This window comes from Pseudophryne corroboree, chromosome 6 (genome assembly GCF_028390025.1).
Source record: "Pseudophryne corroboree isolate aPseCor3 chromosome 6, aPseCor3.hap2, whole genome shotgun sequence".
Lineage (NCBI taxonomy): Eukaryota > Metazoa > Chordata > Amphibia > Anura > Myobatrachidae > Pseudophryne > Pseudophryne corroboree.
Window position 1 is genome coordinate 434,237,772 of NC_086449.1, and position 26,215 is coordinate 434,263,986.

Sequence of the window (26,215 nt, forward strand, 5' to 3'; positions counted from 1 at the left end):
TCGGAACAGGGATGGCTTGATATAGGTCTTCCTCATACAGGACTCTGACAGTAAAGCTTGGTGAAAATATTAAAGAACTTTATTGCAGGAAGGGAGCAACACAATGTCACATAGCAGAGAAGGAACATATGGAGGGAATGTCCAGGCCTATAGGAGAACTTGTGAGCAATGTTAAAGATACTGATGATTTGAAGAACTGGTGAACGGTGGTTAAAGACTCTGATGATTTGAAACACTTGTGAGCGATGGTTGCTGATGATTTGTATGACTTGAGAACGGTGACTAAAGATACTGATGATTTATAGAACTTGTGAGCGGTGGTTAAAGACACTGATGATTTGTATGACTTGAGAGCGGTGATTAAAGACACTGTAGAACTTTGAGAATGGTGGTTAAAGACACTGATGATTTGTTATGACTTGTGAGCGATGATTAAAGACACTGTAGAACTTGGGAGCGGTGGTTAAAGACACTGATGACTTGTAGAATTTGTGAACGGTGTTTAAAGACACAGATGACTTGTAGAACTTGAGAGCGGTGTTTAAAGACACAGATGACTTGTAGAACTTGAGAGCCGTGTTTAAAGACACAGATGACTTGCAGAACTTGAGAGCGGTGTTTAAAGACACAGACGACTTGTAGAACTTGAGAGCGGTGTTTAAAGACACTGAAGACTTGTAGAACTTGAGAGCGGTGTTTAAAGACACTGAAGACTTGTAGAACTTGAGAGCGGCGTTTAGCCCGCAGACCACGCTGACTCCAAGAAGCACTGGTGACTGGATTGCAGAGGAACACACCAGCCGCTGTATATGCTGGAACTGTGCAGCAACTGGCACCTGGAAGCGCCGGAGACACTGGGGTACGACTGCAGAGAGACTCGCCGGGAACAAGATCACTGGCATCCACTTCATGGGAAAAGACGATAGTCAGGCGCCGAGGCGCTGCCCGGCGTCTGCCTTTGAATCTCCCGCCTCCGCTGGATTGGCGGAACAGTCTGATGACGTCACCTGCTCCCCGCCCACGTGATGCCGGGTGTCATGGCGGCGCCCCTGCCCCGGGGAACCGCCGGGAGGGCTCCGGAGCCCGTGGACCATCGTAGGCGGAGGCCGCAACACAGACCAGCAGGCACGCAGGGGTAAGCGCGGTGAACGCCGCCTATGGCGTGTGACATACTGTATATGTTATTATATAACCCTGCCGGACTGCTTTGGCAGTCTGCCAGAACAAGGCAGGATCCGACACATGTTCAGCAGTAGGAGTCCCAGGATGCCATCAGCATAGATTGGAAGCTTTGAGAAGCAGCCAGCTTAGTGGGAAATCTCCAATGGGAACTAGTTCCCAGAGTAAATTTACCTTGTAATAGAATAGAAATAGGAGCATGATGCAAAATGCTGACGGGATCAATATTTGCTTCAATGACCCTGCGGGATAAATCGGTGGACACAAAAAATAGTCAATATGCGAGAAGGAATTATAAATTGTTGAGTAACAAGTATATACCAACTCAACGGGATTACGTATTCGGCATATGTCAACCAGGCCCAATTGTTCAGATACATAATCCAAATTAACCTTGGGGAGTTGGGCCCTCTGAAAAGAGGTGCCCTTTTTATCTAAAACCAGTGAGGAGACTAGGTTCATATCCCCACCTAAAATAAGGGAGGTATGCGAGTAAGGCCATAAAAGATTCGTTATCTCCAGATAAAATGTTTTATCATAAACAGCAGGGGTGTAAACATTGCATAAAGTAAACCTGGAACCCTCTAAGGTATTATCCAATATAATGTATCTGCCTAAGGCGTCAATAACCTGATGATGGATGTCAAATTTAATACCATTACAGATAAGTATAGCAAAACACCCCTCGCTTTTGAGGTATAAGAGGAGGAAGCAAGGACTTCATGTCTAAGCATACCAAGTTTAGCATGTTCAGCAGGCGTCAAATGGGTCTCTTGCAGTAGCGTAACATCTGCCTTCATTTTATTTAGATAGGTAAGAATGCGTCTTCGCTTGATAGGGGAGTTAATACCCCTAACATTCCAAGAGTACAAATTAAGACGGGACATTTATCCAATCTATAAAAGAAATTGCGAAAAACAGCAATGAACCTACAAATGATAGAGCCATCCATCATCAGGGCACCACAGACAAGATATCTCAGCAACACTTGAAAAACAATAAATGAGCAAGTAAATGTGGAAGGACCCATACGATACAGCAACCCATACAACAAAGACATTGTAGAGGAAAAGAGGAGAAAAAGAGAAAACAACAAGAACAAAATATGAATTTTTTTTTATCAACACACAGTAACATAAGCTACTAACATCTAGCAGCTGTGATGTATAAAAAACAGTAAACAGGCAACCGAATCAGCAAACCTAGAAAGGAATAACTATGTCCCTGAGAGGTGGGGAGTAATCTCCAATCAATAACCTCACTACAGAGAAATTATAAGCATCTCAATCCACTGGGAGGGATAAACAATCATAAGAAAGAGTAAGGAAACCGAAACCATATGACCTGAGTTCAATCATTATGATCCATAGAGACTGAAGCAGAAACCGACCTCGATGATTCCGTAGTTTCGGACACAAAGTCTTTAGCAGAGTCCACTGATGTGAAATCCTTTGGACCTTGTGGAGTGAAGATGCACAGCCGCACAGGATAAAGAAGAGAAAATCTAGTGCCATTCTTCACTAGTTGGGAACAAATTGACGACATTTCCCTTCTGGCCCTTGAAACCTCTGCAGAATAATCCAGAAATAGGAACAGTCTTTGGCCATCCCAGTGAAGAGGTCCCGTATTCCTGGCGGCAGCCCAAATCAGTTCCTTATGTTGAAAGTTCAAGCATTTAAAGATAACTGGATGGGGCCCGGATTGGTTGGAATCGCGTGGTGGGCCCAACCTGTGAGCTCTCTCGATTTCAAGAGAAGATAATTCTTTCAGGATTCCCAATAAATCTGTAAAATCTTAAAGAAGGAATTTAAGGAGATCAGGACCTTATAACGACTCCTTAAGGCCCACTGTAATCAGAATATTACGCTTCAATCTCTTTTCAAGATCGTCAATCTTTAACATATGTTGGCGAGAAGAAGAAAGAGAGGCGACCTGTTCTTTAAGATCTTCAATTTCCTTGAAATTCACTCCAATCCTATTTTCAGTCACAGATATCCAGCGTGACATGGATCCAAGTTCCGATTTCAGGTCAGACACATCTGACATAAATTTGTCTACCTGAGATTGTAGAAGATGCTCCACCTTTCTTTAATTGCTTTCGCTATTTCCGCATAGGAAGGGGGAGTGGGAGGTGCTTTCGGAGGCATGACAACTTGGAGATCTGCTGCTGTATCCAAGCAATCTGAAGCAGGCAACGACAACACGGATTTGGGGCACGGCTCTCCTCGTTTATTTCCACTCTTACAGCACTGAGGTTTCAGTGCAGATTAGTTTAAGAATTTGTCCATAATATTATTTACATGTATAGGAGACCATGACGGAGGTAACGGTATGCCATTAGTAGTGGATGCAAGAGAAATGTAACATCACAGCTGCGGATGATCAAAATCTACATTACAGAATTATGGAGGATTAACAGGCAGATTGAAGAGCAAATTGTAATACACCCGAATGACTGTGTATTTCAACTGTGTGTATCTGTGGGGGACTGGACATGCAAATGAGAGAGCGTCACAAACAATAGTAATGTTGGAGTTCCTTGAAGGTCCCGGTGATCTGATCAGCAACATCACCACGGAGACACTATGGCATATAGAGGATTGAAAGTGACCAAAAGCAGCATACAGTCCATCACACATATATGGGGGTGGGGGGGGGGTAGAGGAGATGGAATTCACTTTGTGGTGATGGACTGGAGTGGGATTTGTAGTAAAAAGGAGTATAGGGAGAGCAGCATTCCAAGTAATGGAGTGTAGGTAGAGATGCCTACATTCAACAATTGTTCAGGAGTGCCTTTATATAGCAATAGATATGCAATATCAATCAAGTGGAGGACACTAATAAAGGAGTGGGTAGGAAAGAGGAGATTCCCAGGAGGACTGCCAGCCAAGTGGGAAGGAAAATGGGTGTTCACAATATGGAAGTCCACAGATTACACACTGAGTCACTGCAGGTCACTCTGTGGCATCCCCAGAGCTCACATATAGAGGGACATGTGCTGGGAGATACAGTGAGGGCAGAGAAGGGCCAGACGCCCACTGACCTTGTAAAATCATCTATGACACCAGCCACACGTCAGACAAGCAGCCGCAGGCAGAGCTCTGGAAGTGCGGCGCTGCGTTCTTTCCCGGACTCTCCCACCGGGTCCCTGCTGCTTGTCAACTGATCACCGCTAGTCTTGGGGGAAAGATATGTGAAGCCCCAGGCGGGCGGAGTGAATGCCACAGGTCCCGCTGAGCAACATCGAGATTCGCGGTAAGCGGAGCTCCTGGGTGGGCAGGCAGGGAAAATCGAGACTGCGGCTGTAGGTCCTGGTGCATGCCGCAACCTGCGGAGGCCAGATTTACAGCCCCCTGGCTCCACAACCTCATACCAGGGTACCCAGGCACACAGAGAGGCAAAGGGGTATATTCAATTGAAGTTGAAAGCTGGCGTCTGTCGAAAAGACGTCAGTTTTCGACTTTTTAAGGTCAAATCATGATTCGACCTATTCAATCAAACTCCAAATTTTCGACAAGTTGAGGGATCCGACTTGTCGAAAAGCATGTGGATCGGCGGAATAGCTGCCGATCCACGTGCTTGTGTCAAAAACAGGGTCAACACCGACAGGTTTTGGCCCCTTTTTTGACCATCTCACTTCGATTTTAAAAAAAGTCGAAGTGAGATGGGGAGAGCCGAGCAGGGACAGGCAGAGCCGAGTGGGGACGGGCAGAGCCGAGCGGGGACGGGCAGAGCCGAGCGTGGACGGGCAGAGCCGAGCGTGGACTGGCAGATCCGAGCGTGGTGGACGGGCAGAGCCGAGAGTCGAAGCGGGGACCGGGGGAGCAGCGCTGGAGGATGTCATAGCCACCGCTCACAGCTGCTTCCACCCGGCTCTAGCAAGCAAGGCCTCGCTTGCAAGGAGCCGGGTGGACGCTGCCGTGAGCGGCGGCTGTGATGCAGGGACAGAGAGGAGGGACCAGAGAGGCAGAGAGACTGGGGGGGGGAGACGGGGGAAAGCCGCGGGCAGACGGGGGAGAGCAGCGCTACAGCAGCGCTGCATATAGCGCTGCTCTCCCCCTCCCCCCACATCTCAATTCGACTATTTTATTTTAAAGAATAAAATGAAATGTTGACTGATTATTCTATTGAGGGAGATCCCCATTGATAACGCTCAGCGTCTTTTTGAAGATTTAAAATGACCAAGACCTATGAGTGCCACGCATTTCCTGTAGCCTGCATTATTCTTCTATTGATGGCCCTGGGCATATCTGCATGAAAGCCATTTCTATATGTGTGTGTATGTATATTAAATCTGTGTTTCTAGATATTTATTTATTTATTATTAACAGTTTCTTATATAGCACAGCAAATTCCGTTGCAAATTTCGTAGATATTTATTTTATATACTCATATAATTTACTTACTACATGATCATTGATGTAAATGGTTCCATTTGTCATTCCATGTAAAGACAAACCACTTCCTGCATCCTGTGAAAATCACAAAAACACATTCACAATAGATTATATAAAATAAAATATTATTTACTGTACTATTGCAATTTTTTTTTAGAAAAAGATTAATAATCATGTTGATTGTATGAATTGCTTTGTTTCTCAGTCCTCTGAATAATTTTGATCTGTATGAGAGCTTTGTAACTGGTAACTTTAGAAAACATTTGTCACACAAGTAGAGCACTCTGTAAATCGCAGTGGGGACAGTGCCAACTGCAGACTATAAAGTACAGAGGGGCAGATGTATTAACCTGGAGAAGGCATAAGGAAGTGATAAACCAGTGATATGTTCAAGGTGATATAGGCACCAGCCAATCAGCTCCAATATGTAAATTAACAGTTAGGATCTGATTGGCTGGTGCCTTTATCACCTTGCACATATCACTGGTTTATCACTTCCTTATGCCTTTTCCAGGTTAATACATCTGCCCCAGAGTTTTTTAAATTAGTTAATAATGTATCCAATTATTCTAAATATATGTGAGTGAAGGGGACATGGGGCCTTATTCAGTATGGATCACATCAGCGATGCAATCACATACTGACGACTTATGAGTGTGCACACACAGTGCCTTATCTGCACGTGGCCGAGCCCAACAATGCATTTGCATCGCATTGGTATGGACGACTCTGTCCGATAGACAGGCAGAAGCGTTCGAGGGGGGGGGGGGGGGGCATTGTAGGGCCGAAGCGCCAAAAACGGGCAGATAAGGCACTGTGTGTGCACACTCATAAGTCGTCAGTATGTGATTGCATCGCTGATGTGATCCATACTGAATAAGGCCCCATGTCCCCTTCACTCACATATATTTAGAATAATTGGATACATTATTAACTAATTTAAAAAACTCTGGGGCAGATGTATTAACCTGGAAAAGGCATAAGGAAGTGATAAACCAGTGATATGTTCAAGGTGATATAGGCACCAGCCAATCAGCTCCTATATGTAAATTAACAGTTAGGATCTGATCTGATTATTCAGTATGGATCACATCAGCGATGCAATCACATACTGACGACTTATGAGTGTGCACACACAGTGCCTTATCTGCACGTGGCCGAGCCCAACAATGCATTTGCATCGCATTGGTATGAACGACTCTGTCTGATAGACAGGCAGAGGCGTTCGAGGGGGGGGCATTGTAGGGCCGAAGCGCCAAAAACGGGTGTAGATCTGGGCCATTTTTGCTGGCTGCTATTAGCATGCTAGGCGGCCTGCCCTGTGCTGGGTGGCCCCCAGCGTGCCATCGCAAGCAGTTGCAGTTTTGCTAATTAAGCAAAACTGAAGCTGAATGAGGGCCATAGTTCATATATTATACAGAGCTGCAGTTCTCTGTTAATGCGATAGGTTAGAAGAGAATGTACAGACTAATTGAAGCAGTCAGCAAAGTGGCAGCAATGCAAATAACCATACACTACAACAGTGTCATGCAGAAGAACATAGCTGAATGAACAGCAGATTGAACCTTATAGTGGATGGGCTAGAGCAGCAGAATTTGGCAGGTTCCTCTCCATTTGGTTAAGATCATGAATCTGAGGCTACATTGGGCACAAGCTCAAGAAAACTGGAGAGTTGAAAACTGATTAAATGTTGGCTGGAGTAACAAATCTCAATTTCTGCTGTAAAACGCAGATGGTAGGGTCAGAATGTGTCATAAACAACTTGAAGCTATGGATCTAATTTGCCTTATGTCTGCAGCTCAGGCTGGTGGTGTAATAGTGAGGGGAATATTTCTCTAACGTCCTAGTGGATGCTGGGGACTCCGTAAGGACCATGGGGATAGACGGGCTCCGCAGGAGACATGGGCACTTTAAGAAAGAATTTAGGTTCTGGTGTGTACTGGCTCCTCCCTCTATGCCCCTCCTCCAGTTTGATACTGTGCCCAGACGAGCTGGGTACTTTTCAGTGAGCTCTCCTGAGTTTGCTGAGAGAAAGTATTTTGTTAGGTTTTTTATTTTCAGGGAGCTCTGCTGGCAACAGACTCCCTGCATCGTGGGACTGAGGGGAGAGAAATAGCCCTACTCTCTGAAGCTAGGTCCTGCTTCTTAGGCTACTGGACACCATTAGCTCCAGAGGGATCGGTACGCAAGATCTCATCCTCGCCGTCCGGCCCGGAGCCGCGCCGCCGTCCCCCTCGCAGAGCCGGAAGACAGAAGCCGGGTGAGTATGAGAAGCAAAGAAGACTTCACAGGCGGCAGAAGACTCCGTGTTCTTCACTGAGGTAACGCACAGCACTGCAGCTGTGCGCCATTGCTCCACACACCTACACATACTCCGGTCACTGTAAGGGTGCAGGGCGCGTGGGGGGGGGGGGGGTGGCTGGGCAGCATTTGGGACCACTTTTGGCAAAGTTAAGCATATATATAGCTGGGCACTGTATATATGTATGAGCCCCCGCCAAAAAATTGCATATTTAAGCGGGACAGAAGCCCGCCGCCGAGGGGGCGGGGCTTCTTCCTCAGCACTCACCAGCGCCATTTTTTCTCCACAGCTCCGCTGAGAGGAAGCTCCCCAGGCTCTCCCCTGCAGATACACGGTAGAAGAGAGTAAAAAGAGAGGGGGGGGGGCACATAATTAGGCGCAAAAAAGCAATATAAACAGCAGCTACTGGGTTAACATTAAGCTACTGGGTTACTCCTGGGTTTATAGCGCTGGGGTGTGTGCTGGCATACTCTCTCTCTGTCTCTCCAAAGGGCCTTGTGGGGGAACTGTCGTCAGAGAGGGTATTCCCTGTGTGTGTGGTGTGTCGGTACACTTGTGTCGACATATCTGATGAGATAGGCTATGTGGAAGCAGAGCAGGAGCAAATGAATGTGGTGTCTCCGCCGACGGCGCCGACACCTGATTTGATGGATATGTGGAAGGTTTTAAATGATAATGTTAATTTCTTGCATAAAAAGTTAGAAAAAGCTGAAGCCTCGGGACAGTCAGGGTCCCAACCCGTGCCTGATCCTATGTCGCTGAGGCCGTCAGGGTCTCAGAAGCGCCCACTATCACAAACTGTTGACACAGATACCGACATGGATTCTGACTCCAGTGTCGATTACGATGATGCAAAGTTACAGCCAAAATTGGCTAAATCCATCCGTTATATGATTATAGCAATTAAGGATGTGTTGCACATCACAGAGGAAACCCCAGTCCCTGACAAGAGGGTGCATATGTATGGGGAAAAGAAGCCGGAGGTAACCTTTCCCCCCTCACACGAGCTAAATGAGTTATGTGAAAAGGCTTGGGAATCTCCAGATAAAAAACTGCAGATTTCCAAAAGGATTCTTATGGCGTATCCTTTCCCGCCAACGGACAGGTTACACTGGGAATCCTCCCCTAGGGTGGACAAAGCTTTAACACGCTTATCCAAGAAGGTAGCCCTGCCGTCACAGGATACGGCTACCCTCAAAGATGCTGCGGATCGCAAACAGGAGGTTACCCTGAAGTCCATTTATACACATTCAGGTACCTTACTAAGGCCGGCAATCGCGTCGGCCTGGGTGTGTAGTGCTGTAGCAGCATGGACGGATACCTTATCTGAGGAAATTGATACCTTAGACAAGGATACTGTATTGTTGACCCTGGGGCATATTAAAGACGCTGTCCTATATATGAGAAATGCTCAAAGAGACATTAGTCTACATGGTTCTAGAATAAATGCTATGTCGATTTCTGCCAGAAGGGTCCTGTGGACTCGGCAATGGACAGGTGATGCCGACTCAAAAAGGCATATGGAGGTTTTACCTTACAAGGGTGGGGAATTGTTTGGGGAGGGTCTCTCGGACCTGGTCTCCACAGCTACAGCTGGAAAGTCAAATTTTTTGCCTTTTATTCCCTCACAGCCTAAGAGAGCACCGTATTATCAAATGCAGTCCTTTCGATCACAAAGAAACAAGAAAGTCCGAGGTGCGTCCTTTCTTGCCAGAGGCAGGGGCAGAGGTAAGAAGCTGCACAACACAGCTAGTTCCCAGGAACAGAAGTCCTCCCCGGCCTCTACAAAATCCACCGCACAGGCGGAGCTAGGCCCGGTGGGGGCACGTCTTCGGAATTTCAGCCACAAGTGGGTTCACTCCCAGGTGGATCCCTGGGCGATAGAAATTGTGTCTCAGGGATACAAGCTGGAATTCGAAGAGATGCCCCCTCACCGATACCTCAAATCGGCCCTACCTGCTTCCCCCCACGAGAGGGAAATAGTGTTAACTGCAATTCACAAATTGTATCTTCAACAGGTGGTGGTCAAGGTTCCCCTCCTTCAACAGGGAAGGGGTTATTATTCGACCATGTTTGTAGTCTCGAAACCGGACGGTTCGGTCAGACCCATATTGAATTTAAAATCCGTGAACATATACCTGAAAAGGTTCAAGTTCAAGATGGAATAGCTGAGAGCGGTCATCGCAAGCCTGGAAGGGGGGGATTTTATGGTGTCTCTGGACATAAAGGATGCATACCTTCATGTCCCCATTTATCCACCTCATCAGGCGTACCTCAGATTTGTGGTACAGGATTGTCATTACCAATTTCCGACGTTGCCGTTTGGTCTCTCCACGGCACCGAGAATATTTACCATGGTAATGGCGGAAATGATGGTACTCCTGCGGAAGCAAGGGGTCACCATTATCCCGTACTTGGACGATCTCATAAAAGCGAGATCAAGAGAGCAGTTGCTGAACAGCGTTGCACTTTCTCTGGAAGTGTTACGGCAACACGGCTGGATTCTGAATATTCCAAAGACGCAGTTGGTTCCTACGACTCGTCTGCCTTTCCTGGGCATGATTCTAGACACAGACCAGAAAAGGGTTTATCTCCCGATAGAGAAAGCTCAGGAACTCATGACACTGGTCAGGAACCTATTAAAACCAAAACAGGTGTCAGTACATCACTGCACTCAAGTCCTGGGAAAGATGGTGACATCATACGAGGCCATTCCCTTCGGCAGGTTCCATGCGAGGACCTTTCAATGGGACTTACTGGATAAGTGGTCCGGATCACATCTTCAGATTCATCAGTTAATCACTCTATCCCCCAGGGCCAGGGTGTCACTCCTGTGGTGGCTGCAGAGCGCTCACCTTCTCGAGGGCCGCAGATTCGGCATTCAGGACTGGGTCCTGGTGACCACGGACGCAAGCCTCCGAGGTTGGGGAGCAGTCACACAGGGAAGAAATTTCCAAGGTCTGTGGTCAAGTCAAAGGACTTGCCTTCACATCAACATCCTGGAACTAAGGGCCATATACAACTTCGCGACCAACCGGTTCTGATTCAGTCAGACAACATCACCGCAGTGGCTCATGTAAACCGACAAGGCGGCACAAGGAGAAGGGTGGCGATGGCGGAAACCACCAGAATTCTTCGCTGGGCGGAGAATCACGTAAGCGCACTGTCAGCAGTGTTCATCCCGGGAGTGGACAACTGGGAAGCAGACTTTCTCAGCAGACACGACCTCCACCCGGGAGAGTGGGGACTTCATCAGGAAGTCTTCGCACAGATTACAAGTCGGTGGGAACTGCCACAGGTGGACATGATGGCATCCCGCCTCAACAAAAAGCTACGGGGTATTGCGCCAGGTCAAGAGACCCTCAGGCGATAGCTGTGGATGCCCTGGGCACACCGTGGGTGTTCCAGTCGGTCTATGTATTTCCTCCTCTTCCTCTCATACTCAAGGTGCTGAGGATAATAAGAAAGAGGAGTGAGAACAATCCTCATTGTTCCAGATTGGCCACGAAGGACTTGGTATCCAGATCTGCAAGAAATGCTCACAGAGGACCCGTGGCCTCTTCCTGTACGACAGGACTTGTTGCAACAGGGGCCCTGTCTGTTCCAAGACTTACCGCGGCTGCGTTTGACGGCATGGCGGTTGAACGCCGGATCCTAGCAGAGAAAGGCATTCCGGATGAGGTCATTCCTACGCTGATAAAGGCTAGGAAGGACGTGACAGCTCAACATTATCACCGTATATGGCGAAAATATGTTGCTTGGTGTGAGGCCAGGAATGCTCCTACGGAGGAATTCCAGCTGGGCCGTTTCCTTCACTTCCTACAGTCCGGTGAATTTGGGCCTAAAATTGGGTTCCATTAAGGTCCAGATTTCGGCCCTATCCATTTTCTTTCAAAAGGAGTTGTCTTCTCTGCCTGAAGTTCAGACGTTTGTAAAGGAAGTGCTGCATATTCAGCCTCCTTTTGTGCCTCCAGTGGCACCTTGGGATATTAACGTGGTGGTAAGTTTCCTGAAATCCCACTGGTTTGAACCACTTAAAACGGTGGAGTTGAAATATCTCATGTGGAAGGTGGTCATGCTATTATCCTTGGCTTTGGCTAGGCGTGTGTCAGAGTTGGCGGCTTTGTCACATAAAAGCCCCTATCTGGTTTTCCATGTGGATAGAGCAGAATTGCGGACCCGTCTACAATTTCTGCCGAAAGTGGTTTCATCTTTTCATACAAACCAACCTATTGTGGTGCCTGTGGCTACTACTGACTTGGAGGATTCCGAGTTGCTGGATGTGGTCAGGGCTTTGAAGGTTTATGTAGCCAGAACGGCTAGGGTCAGGAAAACAGAGTCGTTGTTTATCCTGTATGCATCCAACAAGCTTGGTGCTCCTGCTTCAAAGCAAACTATTGCTCGCTGGATCTGTAACACGATTCAGCAGGCTCATTCTGCGGCTGGATTGCCGCTGCCAAAATCAGTTAAGGCCCATTCCACTAGGAAGGTGGGCTCTTTTTGGGCGGCTGCCCGAGGGGTCTCGGCATTACAACTTTGCCGAGCGGCTACTTGATCAGGTTCAAACACTTTTGCAAAATTCTACAAGTTTGATACCCTGGCTGAGGAGGACCTCTTGTTTGCTCAATCGGTGCTGCAGAGTCATCCGCACTCTCCCGCCCGTTTGGGAGCTTTGGTATAATCCCCATGGTCCTTACGGAGTCCCCAGCATCCACTAGGACGTTAGAGAAAATAAGATTTTACTTCCCGGAAATCTATTTCTCGTAGTCCGTAGTGGATGCTGGGCGCCTGTCCCAAGTGCGGACTTCTTCTGCAATGCTTGTATATAGTTATTGCTTCAATAAGGGTTATGTTATGGTTGCATCAGGGTTTGACCTGATGCTCTATCATTTGTCATGCTGTTAGCTGGTTGTTTTCACATGTTATACGGTGTGATTGGTGTGGCTGGTATGAATCTTGCCCTGGATTACCAAACTCCTTTCCTTGTACTGTCAGCTCTTCTGGGCACAGTGTCTCTAACTGAGGTCTGGAGGAGGGGCATAGAGGGAGGAGCCAGTGCACACCAGAACCTAAATTCTTTCTTAAAGTGCCCATGTCTCCTGCGGAGCCCGTCTATCCCCATGGTCCTTACGGAGTCCCCAGCATCCACTACGGACTACGAGAAATAGATTTACCGGTAAGTAAAATCTTATTTTTTCTGTTTTTTAGCACAAATTAAGCCTGTTATGGCATACCTCACAACTTTTTAGCAGAGGAAAGAGGGACCCTTGGTGCGGCACAGCCGCGCCCCGCCAGGAAAGGGGGCCGGGCCTCTGAAAAGGGTGTGTGGCTTCGGGGGAGTGCCGCGGTCGCGAGCCACTCCCCCGGTTTTTTGTCACTGAGGGGGCATGCCCAGCACACTGTGAGCTGCTGGCATGCCCTCTCTCCTTCTGTCTGCACTGAATAGACGCTGTGCACATGCGCAGAGCATCTATTCACCGCTGCTCTGCTAAGCAGGGCAGCAAGTGACAGAGCCTCCCAACTGCCCCCCCCCCCCCCCCCACCGCGGGACACTGCGGCCCGCGGGTGGGACAGCGGGACAGTCCCCAAAAAATGGGACTGTCCCGCGAAAATCGGGACAGTTGGGAGGTATGTTATGGTTCTATTTACTAAGCATAGGAGAGCAATAAAGTGTAGAGAAACAAAGGGCCTAATTCAGATCTGATAGCAGCAGCAAACTTGTTAGCTAATGGGCAAAACCACGTGCACTGCAGGTGGGGCAGATGTAACATGTGCAGAGAAAGTTAGATTTGTGTGGGTTATATTGTTTCTGTGCAGGGTAAATACTGGCTGCTTTATTTTTACAGTGCAATTTAGATTTCTGTTTGAACACACCCCACTCAAATCTAACTCTCTCTGCACATGTTATATCTGCCCCACTGCAGTGCACATGGGCCCTCATTCCGAGTTGTTCGCTCTGTAATAATCTTCGCATCGCAGCGATTTTCCGCTTAATGCGCATGCGCAATGTCCGCACTGCGACTGCGCCAAGTAAATTTGCTATGCACTTAGTAATTTTACTCACGGCTTTTTCATCGGTCTGGCGATCGTAATGTGATTGACAGGAAAAGGGTGTTACTGGGCGGAAACTGGCCGTTTTATGGGCGTGTGGGAAAAAACGCTACCGTTTCCGGAAAAAACGCAGGAGTGGCCGGAGAAACGGAGGAGTGTCTGGGCGAACGCTGGGAGTGTTTGTGACGTCAAACCAGGAACGACAAGCACTGAACTGATCGCAGATGCCGAGTAAGTCTGAAGCTACTCAGAAACTGCTTCGAGGTGTGTAATCGCAATATTGCGAATACTTCGTTCGCAATTTTAAGATGCTAAGATTCACTCCCAGTAGGCGGCGGCTTAGCGTGAGCAACTCTGCTAAAATCGCCTTGCGAGCGAACAACTCGGAATGACCTCCATGGTTTTGCCCAACTGCTAACAAATTTGCTGCTGCGATCAGGTCTGAATTAAGTCCAAAGTACCAACTAACCAGCTCCTAGGTGTCATTTTTCAAACACAGCCTGTAACATAGCAGTTAGGCCCTGATTGGCTAGTACTTTATCTCTCTCCAGTTATCTTATTCCAATTAGTAAATAGACCTCAATACCAACCGAAAATGGTTTAAATGTCACAGCCCATCTGAGTATTGTTGCCGAGTATGTGCTTTGCTTTATGGTTACAGTGGCCCTCATTCCGAGTTGTTCGCTCGGAGATTTTCATCGCATCGCAGTGAGAATTCTCTTAGTGCGCATGCGCAATGTTCGCACTGCGACTGCGCCAAGTAACTTTACTATGAAGAAAGTAAGTTTACTCACGTCTTTTTCATCGCTCCGACGTTCGCATTGTGATTGACAGGAAATGGGTGTTACTGGGCGGATGCACGGCGTTTTAGGGGCGTGTGGCTGGAAACGCTACCGTTTCCGGAGAAAACGCAGGAGTGGCCGGGGAAACGGTGGGTGTGCCTGGGCGAACGCTGGGTGTGTTTATGACGTCAGCCAGGACCGAAAAGCACTGAACTGATCGCACAGGCAGAGTAAGTCTGAAGCTACTCAAAAACTGCTAACTCGTTTGTAATCGCAATATTGCGCATACATCGGTCGCACATTTAAGAAGCTAAGATTCACTCCCAGTAGGCGGCGGCTTAGCGTGTGTAACTCTGCTACATTCGCCTTGCGAGCGATCAACTCGGAATGAGGGCCAGTGTTCCTATCTGCTAATGGCTGCTTCCAGCAGGATAACTCATCATGTCAAAGACCACATGTCATCTCAAGCAGGTTCCATGAACGTGACAGTAAGTTCAGTGTAAGTTCACAGTCACCAGACATACATCCAATAGTGTACTTTAGGGATATCATGGTAATATAGATTCATGAATGTGCAGCTGATAAATCTGCAGCGACTGTGTGATACTAAGGAACATTCCAGCACCTTGTTGACCCATGCCATATAATGCTACTATCTTGTACTACAAATGCGTATCTAACAACGTGGCCACTCAGTATATAAGTCATACCAACGGGATTAGTTACCTTTTCAGAGTCAGACTTAAATGCATATTCCAAGCCTTTTTTTTCAAGGACATGCAAAACTGCATCATGGACAGTAAGAAAAAATATTGACGTTTTTATATCTTTGTCAAAAAATTCACTTCTCTTCAACTTGTCCAGGACAGAACCTGATGAGTGAAAATAAAGAATACACTATGTAAAAGGTTTGGTTAACAGACGGGACCATCTTTCTACCACCGATCTGATTTGACCACACCCACATATTGATAGCCCACCACCTGTTTTATTGTGTGAAATCAAAACTCTCATTAAAAAACATGGGACAGATGAGGATTTGCTCTAATAGTCCTGTAAACAAACAAATACATTCACTAATGATGTTATTTCCAAATTTGAACAAATTGAAATGAATTTACTTTAAAATCAGTTGTGTTTAGGAAACTGCTTACAGTCAGCACCAGCAATGTACGTATCAACTTCAACCTTGTAAAATTCCTTTAGAATCTGTATAAAAAATAAAGACTGTTTAAAGTTTTGGATGTGTACTGTATTGTACAGTTAGTTATTAAATTCACAGAAAAATTATGATAAGGATATTACAACCACAAATTCAACAAGTCTTTGTGACTTTTTTTTTATGCTTCTGTATGCTAAAGAAACAGGAAACCAAGTGAATTATATGTATCATTTGTTGTGTTGTGTGATGTATAGGAGTAAAAATAGGTTCCGGTATGAATGGTCGACCATGTTATGGTCGACAGTCATTAGGTCGACCACTATTGGTCGACATGGACACATGGTCGACACATGAAAATGGTCGACACATGAAAGGTCGACACATGAAAAGGTCGACATGAGTTTTTTTTAACTTTTTTTGGTGTCGTTTTTTGCGTAAAGTGACTGGGAACCCCAATTAGTGCACCGCATCCCCTCGCATGGTGCCTTCGCTCCGCTACCGCTTCGCTCGGCACACTTTACCGTTCCAATCGTAGTCCATGTGGATCGTAAAGTATGGAAAAGTTCCCCAAAAGAAAAAAAAGTTAAAAAAACTCATGTCGACATTTTCATATGTCGACCTTTCATGCGTCGACCATTTTCATGTGTCGACCATGTGTCCATGTCGACCATGTCAATGTCGACCAATAGTGGTCGACCTAATGACTGTCGACCATAACATGGTCGACCATGTGAACGGATACCGTAAAAAGAGTGGCTGTCTGGAACCTACCATTCTACAGGTACTGTAACCTAATCACAAGGGCCACCATGTGAAAGATTATATAGTGTAGGCAGAGTCATCACAATGGGGGGAGCAAGCCGTACCTGGGTGTCACCCTTCCAGGAGGTAACACCACAATGCCGGCTCCTCCTCCTCCACAGTGACTAGTAGCCTGGTGCTGCACAGTGACAATCTCGTGCAGCACCTAGCTCCTGTCACTGAGGAGGAGCCGGCAATGTAGGCAGCACAGCATCTCCAGGAATGCTGGTTATGCCCCAGAATGATGCAATGGGAGCCTCCTGTGAGGCCATGCCCCTCCCAAGTGAGACCACACCCCTTCCCAGAGAGGCCACAACCCCTCCCTATGAGGCCATGCCTTGGCTTGAAGCAAATGTTTGCTCCCCTATGAGGCCATGTTCCCATTTTTATTTTTATTTTTTGGGGGGGGGGGCGGCGACGACACATTTACTCTACTGGGTGTCACCGACCCTGATGCCGCCTCTCAGGTGTAGGTGAGGACTGTCCCATAGGTTGGTAGCAGGAAAAGTAGGTCTAACATTGAATAGACAGTGCTGGGCTAACCTTTTTTTCTGTGTCTTCTTGTGCCTTAATGCAATGTGACAAATTGTGCCAGTGTAATGCAACCACTGAACTTGCTACAAATGTTTATTCTAGAGAGAAAATTGAGTGAATACAAAGGAGTCATCAATCAATCAATATCTATCTACATATGAATTTGTGCCTTCTATGCATCTTGCTATAAACTTACTATTACATAATGTATGTTTCAATGTCAGTCTCACAGGCAACTATTGGATAAATAAAATGTAGACATATCAACTGAAAACACAGTTGTAACTAATAGTGTTTGAGTCATATCCTCAATCACATATTATTGACCACGTATCTGTATAATTCAGTGTGTTTACTTCTGGGTGAAGAACTTGATAGTTTGTTCTCTGTTAGTCCCTATATGTATTTCCTTGTGCAGCTTTGACCCCAAGCTCATGTGACTTCTTCCTCTGAACCTTTGATTTGTCTAATTGCCCATTACTGTTCTACTACAATGCCTCAGTGTTAAGAGGTGAAGTACTTACTGCTTTCAAAGCCTTCATTCCAGACATATCAATAAATGACACTGCTCCAAAATCCAGAATCAAGCTGTGAAGATCAATTTTGGGAACCTGGATGTTATTTGGAAGATCTTCATTCCAGTCCACAACAATTGGCAGATCATCAGTGTTTGGTCGCTGGTCTAACTCTTCTAATCTGTTATTGCTCAGTTCTTCATCATCAGACACTTCATAATCAAATGAAGTCGATACTAAACCTTTCTTAAGAATGAATTTTAAAATTAGTGCTTGGAAACTTTCACAAATCAAACAACTAAAAAACCATTAGTTTAGGCAGGATGGGTAGATAAATCTGTATGAAATGGATTTGTCTCTGGAAATCTGGATATAATATTATATCATTTATATTGAAGTGGTCCATTAGTATAGTCCTCTCTAAAATCCCACTGGTCCTAGTTAACACTTATCAAAATAGGTGTGTTGCACTAGCAAGTAACAAATGAACTATCGATACAGGGTAATATTGTTCAGGTTTTTGATACCAGCGCCCAACCCTATTCTCGGTGTTGGATGTGAGAAACAAGTGTCTATATGTTCTGTAAATACTATTATATTTACAGTCACAATGCTCAGTATAACAGACAGTACAATATTGCATATATATTAGTCCACACGTAATTTGAGTGATCACACAGTATTATCTCTGTTCATAGCAGTAGCATGCATGCAGTGTGAACAAACCGATGTGTAGAGAAATTAATGCAAACTTGATGTTGTATGATGAATACAGTAACGAACAGTCTTGAGAACAAAGAATGTCTCTATTCCAGATATATTGAGGCAGTCTTTTCCTAAAGGGACTTCCATGTCCCCCAGTATAAGTCCGAGCAACTGTGCCCAGAAGCAGTTCTCTCTCAATGAATGGTTTCTGATGGGGGTCGTGTCCTGGGAGGCCCTAGTGGTGGCACTTGCTGGGGGGCAGCAAAGCAGACTGAGGCCAGGTTATTCTTTTTTTGGTAATTCTGACTTATTTTTTTATTATGATAATGAAGGGGGTGGGGCAATAGGCAGCAAATTGTGGTTCTTGAGATGGTAGTGGGGTGAGGTTAGGACTGCTTTGGTGGTCCGGAGGCATGCGGACTGGCCACGAAATGAACGGGGCAGTGAAGTGATGGGCGGGGGGAGGGGCACCCAGTAATGTGCCTAGCGGTGGTCTGACCCCTAAATCCGCCCATGATTAACTGCTAATAATTGTGTTTTAATTGGTCAAATTCCAGTATAATATTAATCAGAATCAGAATTGACTTTATTGACCAAGTATACAAAGCTATACAAGTAATTAATTTCCGATAATTCACATATCCTAAAAAGAAACAGATAAGAAAGCACAGAAGAAAACATAAAACACACATTCACGTTAACAGAATAAAATCAATTAACACCAATTAAAACATCCTACCTATTAAAAACCTACAAATACAATATAATTCCACATACCCTCCCTGCCATCCTGACCACCTGCTTTCACACTATTATTGACGTCCAAAGAACAGACTGAATTTTTGCTGAATAAAACAGAACCACCAAACCCTGCGGTAAATTAAACTTCCTGAGTTGCCATAGAAAGAACATCCTCTGCTGCGCATCCCCCCCCCCCCCCCCGCTAAAGCATCATTATTAACCACCCACTTCAAATCCTGCGAGGTTGTAGAGCCCAAGAATTTAAAGGACTCCACTACAGATACTACTCTATCTGTTATTGTGAGGGGTGACACCGCAAAAGGTTGCCTCTGAAAATCCACAATCATCTCAACCATCTTAACCAAAGTTAATGTCAAACTATTTGACCTCCACCACAGTACCAATCACTTGACCTCTTTTCTATAAGCGGACTACTCACCATCCTTAATAAGGCCAATGTCCCTTGTATCGTACGCAAATTTCAGTAGATTTACAGATGGACCACCTGAGGTGCAGTCATTTGTATATAAGGAAAAGAGCAAAAGGAGAGAACACAACCTTGTGGTGCCCCATGTGCTAATTGTACATACATTAAATGAGTACTTCCATAGCCTCACATACTGTTCTCTATCTACCCAAAATGTAATAGCCAGGAATATGTAGCTACTGGGAACTATCTCACATTCACAAACAACCACTAAACAAGACAAAAGATGAATGTGCTAAATGGTGCACAAATTAACCCAAATAATCTACTTGTTCATTAATTAGCACTTGTGACCTCTTATCTTTAATTCCCAACCTTTATTATCATTTCTTAAAAAGGTATGAGCACACCATTAATAGGGAAAAGAAAATCATTTTTATAGCAGATATGTGAGGATAAGTGTAGTATATTAAAAGGAACCTCTTGCTAGCACTAGATACCTGAATTAATCACCTATATTGGAGTGTGTGTAATTGCAGTTTTAGTTTCTGGATTTATTAGCAGGATGTTATTATGTATGGCCACTGTGACTCGCTGCATAGCAACCTGGATGCCGCTGTGTGTCTTTCCTGTCCATTTTCTGTCTGTCTCCTAGCATCTATAATGCTGGTTGCTACGAGCAGCAGCACACCTGTTTGGAATGCCTTGTTACCTGACTACAGCCTGATTACTCCGGTGCTTGTTTTCCCCCCCTTTTATTAGGGATACTGGTTAGTTTCACCTTGCCGATGATATTCGCTAGTTCCTGCACCAAGTGAGCTCGCCACTTGCTCACTGTACCCTGTACAGTTCCCAGTCTGTCTGTTCCTGACACCTGGTGCACTAGATTTGTGTACTGGCATTACTGTATCCTGCCAGTCCTGCATGCATGCCCTGTTGGATTCTGCCCTTTACCTGCTATCCTGTGTTCATTTCTGCTCCATGTCATTGTCTCACCATTACCATTCAGTTACTCTTTATGTCTGGTGTTGATCCAAGTCCAGGCTCCTGCCAAATATCTGTGATTATATCCTGCCACCTCTGGTTCTGATTACATCCACTCTACCGGTGCCTGTCATTGCAAGTCTGCAGCAAACTACAGTATTTCCAGAACATCTGAACCAGTATTCTAATCACAGTTTAGCCACAGAGTTTGCATCCTGTCTGTTATTGCAGACTTCGGCCTAATCACACAATTCATTCATCTAATCTCTGTGCAGCTAGGTTCCTGATGTCAGCACTCTGCTTTCAATCACACAATTCATTCATCTAATCTCTGTGCAGCTAGGTTCCTGATGTCAGCACTCTGCTTTCAATCACAGTACACACCCAGCACCTGTTTGTTTCCCAGCAGTTTACCATCGCTTGGCTGTGTTTATCTGCAACAAACACTTCAATCATCATTGTTCTGCAACCAGAAAATATCCAGCTCTGTACTCTTCAGTCACCATATCTTGTTAAGCCTGTCTGCAGTTACCATTCCTTTATCCAGTCTGCCTGCAATTAACTCTTGCCTTGCTAGCTGCTAGACTCCAGTTTTTTTTACCTTGTGGTCTCCAGCCTATTATGTGAGGCCCTACTGCTGGAGGTTTAAGTCCAGGTGGTATCTCAAGTACTGGTGAGCGCATACAGTTCTAAGGGAACAGGAGCAGCTGTTATTAGCAGAAGGCACCAGCTCTAGGGGTCTCACACACATAGAGCTGGAGTTCTCTAACATGTGTGAGGATTATTGTTGTATCTGTAGTAAACTTGGTTTAATTCCCTTTTATATAAATTGCAGAGGTTAAAGGGAAAAAATGTCTATTCTGTCTTCTAACTCATTTACAAAGATACACTGACAATGTAACAGTTATTCCCTTCAATGTTGCCTTAATTGATCACAAGCGTGACATATTTTAGTACTGTAATGCGGATTCTAAGTTATGAATAAAGGGCCTAATTCAGACCTGATCACTAGTGCGCATTTTTTGCATCCCTGTGATCAGGTAGTCGCTGCCTACGGGGGGAGGGGGAAATCACTGTGCAGGGGTGTGATCGCATGTGCAGGAGAGCTGCACAAACAGAAGTTTGTGCAGTCTCTGAACAGCCCAGGACTTACTCTTCCAGTGCAATGATCGGGGCTGCAGCTGATGTCAGAAACACTCCCTCCACATGCCTGGCCCCTGCTGCGTTTTTCTGGACACTCCTCTAAAACAGTTGGTTGCCACCCACAAATGACCTCTTCCTGCCAGTCACCTTGCGATCGCCCATGCGATCGCTTTTCTCACACCATCCCATCGCTGTCCGGTGCTCCCTGATGCTATGACCTGTCGCGCCTGCGCATTGGAGTGCATACGCATGCACAGTTCAGACCTGATCGCCCACTGTGCGAAAACGCACAGCAGCGATCAGGTCTGAATTGGCCCCAAAGTAAGAAAGAGCAAGTAACTGCACCTGGGTAAAACCATGCTGCACCACAGGTGGTACAGATTTAAAATATGCAGATTTAGATTTGGGTGGGGTGTGTCCAAACCAAAATCTAAATTACAGTACACTTTTCTTTTTTTCATATAGCTATTTAAAAACTATTTTGCTCATCCCCATTCCTGGTATATGCTTACACTTTTTTTTAAAGAAACATTAATAAATATTATGTATTGAATATAAGAGGTGACAAGTGCTAATGAAATCAGAATTTAAAAGGGGCAGACTAAATTGGCCAAGTGGTTCTTACCTGCTGTCAAATTCCATGTATCTATGAACAGGTAAGGTATCTGGGTTCATTTGGGTGCATTTATCTTTATTGTTTAGTAGTTGTTAATAGTGATTTATGTGCAAGCAACATGATCTTGGTGCAGTATGTTACTATTTTAACTTGAATTTTATAAACTAGAATATTGATTTGAATTCATTATATTTACCGGTGTCATATGTAATGCTCCCTTTTTTGCTAATTTGGTAATCTTTTGTAGAGCCTTATTGCGTTTACGAAGGAGCCACAATGGATTAAAGCCAACCTGAAATAACAAAATAGTAAAAAATGTCATCAATATATCGCTTTCAGAAAATAGGAAATAAAATTAAACAAAGGAACAAAACAATTAACTTACTGAAGTTAAAAGTTTTTCTTTGAAGGCATCAATGTTAGCAAAAATGATAGGAGCTGGACATCTGAATATTTTAATGCCATCTGGCTCATAAATCTGTGGACAAAGAAGGAAACTGTTAAAAACATACTATACTATTTAATTATTAGGTCAATTTGATGCTGTTATAGATATACTTACATCACTATAGTCTTTTCTGTTTTTATAGATGTCTGTTCTTCCAATATTAGCAAGCATTGCATACTTTGGGCTGTAGGGTACAATCAGGGAAGCATCATCAGTAATGTTTATGTTAGATCATAAATATGACTGCTGATGTGCTGGAGCAGTGCCAGTACTGTACCTCAGCAACTCTGACAAGATATGAAAAAACGGTAGTTTTCAAAATATATTGTAATACAAATATCACACACAGATGGATAAGGCTGTGGTAGAGATGGCTGAAATTGCTGTTAACTTTTTTTGCAAATAAATCTGCTTCTGCATCTGCATAATTTAAAATCCACGATAGAACTGGAATGGCAGCTCTCAATTTTATTATACTATGTGGTATGACTTGGGTAGGACTAGGACCACTTAAGGCAAAAAAACAAACTAACATGTCTTCCAGTGTAATATGAAAATTTCAGAATGAGGGGCAATGGAACAGTTTAGACAACTGTTCTGCTCTCCAGCTATTGGCATAACTGGATAGGTACATTTATTCAGTCTAGCTCAGCACAAAAATGCAAAGATTTAGATCATTTCTAATTGTTAACTACAGTTAACTGAGTAAACAAGAAAATAACTTATTAACATTTATTTCTCATGGTATTGATTGAGATTTTTGATTAGGTTTTCAATGAGAGTGCTTGTTTCTAAATATAGAGATAGACTAAAGAAACTAAAAGGGACTAACATGAGTAATGGGAATAATATAATAAAATGTTGGTATACTGGTTTAAAGATCCATTACATAACTTACAATTGAATACGGAATATGACTGTTAGTAGCTCAATTCCAACACCCACTGCCAGCCCAAGATCCAAGCCAAGAATCACTGAACCCAAAAATGTTACAACCCATACAACCTGTGAAGGAAACAAAATACATTTTTCGTGTGATATTGTCTTTTTTTGTCATGAAGAAAATGATACAGTACACTTTAAAATAGTGCTAAGCAGAATGGTATTAACTGTTTCAACTGTTACAAAACAGAGACAAACTGGAAAAAGCGAAAAGTATGACAAACTGAAAACTATGCGCAAAAAGTCATATCTCTCAGTTTATAGCAACTGCAGGTGGAATAGTGCAGGAGAAGCTAGGACACATCTTCTGAAGGCCTCCTCTCCGTCTAGAGCTTCATCAAAGTAGAAGATACAGTAGCTACTGTATACAGTCAGCTGAGCTAGTTCTGGTGCTAGTGAATGTTTTGTAATGCATTTTTTTCTATTTGAAATACTAGGAAATTTTTGTTACATTGGACTTCATCCCTGCCTTGACCTAAACTTCACATAAAAAAAATAAATCCACGTAAAAATATATTTCTTATAGAATCAGAAACAAACAGAAGGATTGTCAAAATGAAAAGTCGTATTATTCTTCACAATGCCTCTATAGCTAGGCAATTAATAGGAAAAAACATTGTTTATGGTACTCTAATTAATAGAGATGGACAGAATTGCAAGTATTGCTGTATATTTTGCTGTACGTGATCATGGGCAGAACCAAATCTGCTGTCAAAATATTACAAGGACATGTACAGTAGCATGCATGTAACAAAAACAAATTTTGTTTATAGTACTCATTAAAACAGTTTAAATAAATCTTATTTCTTTAAATAAAGTGAACATTTATCTGAAAACTGAAAACATGATTTCTATCAAAGGAATATATAATTGATGAAAGTTTATTTTGTAACATTAATAATATACTTAGGCATTTGTGTGAAAAGTTTTTAGGACAAGCCCATACTTACTAAATCATATCTATCCCTTCTGAACAAAAGAGGAAGTTCATTGAATTTCATTAACATTCTTTTCAAATTTATGATGATAATGGATGCTAGGACAGCCTGTAAAAAAAGGAGAATAAGAAGATAAAAAAGAACATTGCTAGATTCCCTCATAAACCACTTTTAAATATATATATATATATATATATATATATATATATATATATATATAGCAAAAAACAGCTGCGGCACTCGGGGACTTGATGCAAAATTCAGTGTATTAGAAACAACACTGAATTTTGCATCAAGTCCCCGAGTGCCGCAGCTGTTTTTTGCTTTATACATACCTTGTATTTGCTGGAGGCACCGGAGCATCGGAGCTATTATTGGGAGGAGTGCCGGTCCGCCCCGCGGTTGTGTATATATATATATATATATATACATTGTTGGGAGGGAGGCAGCACTCTGGAGACTAAATAGGCATATCTCACAAACAACAGTGTTTATTCTGTCAACGTTTCGGGGCTCAAGCCCCTTCCTCAGGTCCTGAGTAAGGGGCTGGAGCCCCAAAACATTGACACAGTAAACACTGTTGTTTGGTGAGATATGCCTATTCACAGTCTCCAGAGTGCCGCCTCCCTCCAAACAATGTATATTTAGGGGTACAATCCCCTTAAGGAGGGCACCGTAGCACAGCACGACCTACTGTATATAGGTAATTGGAGTGCCGGGGCATACGTGTTTGCTATATATATATATATATATATATATATATACTACTCCCCTGAAGACGGCGGTAGCTGAAACGGCTGTTGGGAGATCCGGCTGGGTTGGATGTACATCCCCAGTATGACTAAGGACATGTGAGAAATGAATTATTGATGGAATCATGTTTCCAAGCTGCTGATTTTGCACTAAAAGTTTGTCATGTTGCTTGAAATGGCATAAAAACGTTTGAATATATAAGGAGTGATGATTTCTTCTGCAACATAGCCCCAGCTGGAGCCTCATGGTGTGGTTGCACCTATATATATATATATATATATATATATAGACTGATATATAAGAAGGAAAGACAACTCCTTTTTATGGGGCACTCATATTAGTAATCTAAAACGTAACTTTTATTGAAATTGGACTCACATTAACATACAACATAAAACATTTATTCCATAAGGATATTTTGTGGTATAACTGGCTGAGCCTCTAAGCTTATCTCCGTATGTCGTATTTCTTATTATATAAGTATAACCATCCCCAGTTGATAATATAATACTCCTTTAGTATGACTATAAACTACAAAAACAAAAATCACAAAACACAACCAACACCACAGTACACCTTTTTAGAGTACACACTGTGGCCGAGGTTTTAAGGTCAATTGGTAGTGTATGTCCAATATATAATTGAACTTAAGTAGAAATTTAATACAAAAAACATACATTTGGGAGAGGGAAAGTAGGAGAGAGAAAAAAAGATTTAGAAGGAAGATGGGGAGGAATAGGTGACTAGATGCCTGGTTTCTGCTTTTGGAGATCTGCTTGAAAAGCATCGAATCTC

General features: G+C 44.1%; 1 protein-coding gene across 1 annotated transcript in view; it reads right to left on the reverse strand.

The window, feature by feature from the left end:
- Positions 1–2,529: 2,529 nt before the first annotated feature.
- Positions 2,530–26,215, reverse strand: part of LOC134934585 (chloride anion exchanger-like) — a 158,913-nt gene continuing 135,227 nt past the window's right edge. The window contains exons 12-22 of the mRNA XM_063929991.1: positions 24,680–24,775; positions 23,686–23,792; positions 22,902–22,971; positions 22,725–22,817; positions 22,536–22,631; positions 17,733–17,969; positions 15,866–15,920; positions 15,438–15,583; positions 5,586–5,651; positions 3,045–3,237; positions 2,530–2,972 (exon numbers count right to left, since the gene is read on the reverse strand). Coding sequence (XP_063786061.1) covers positions 2,530–2,972; positions 3,045–3,237; positions 5,586–5,651; positions 15,438–15,583; positions 15,866–15,920; positions 17,733–17,969; positions 22,536–22,631; positions 22,725–22,817; positions 22,902–22,971; positions 23,686–23,792; positions 24,680–24,775 — 1,602 coding nt within the window. The remainder of the gene's footprint in view (positions 2,973–3,044; positions 3,238–5,585; positions 5,652–15,437; positions 15,584–15,865; positions 15,921–17,732; positions 17,970–22,535; positions 22,632–22,724; positions 22,818–22,901; positions 22,972–23,685; positions 23,793–24,679; positions 24,776–26,215) is intronic.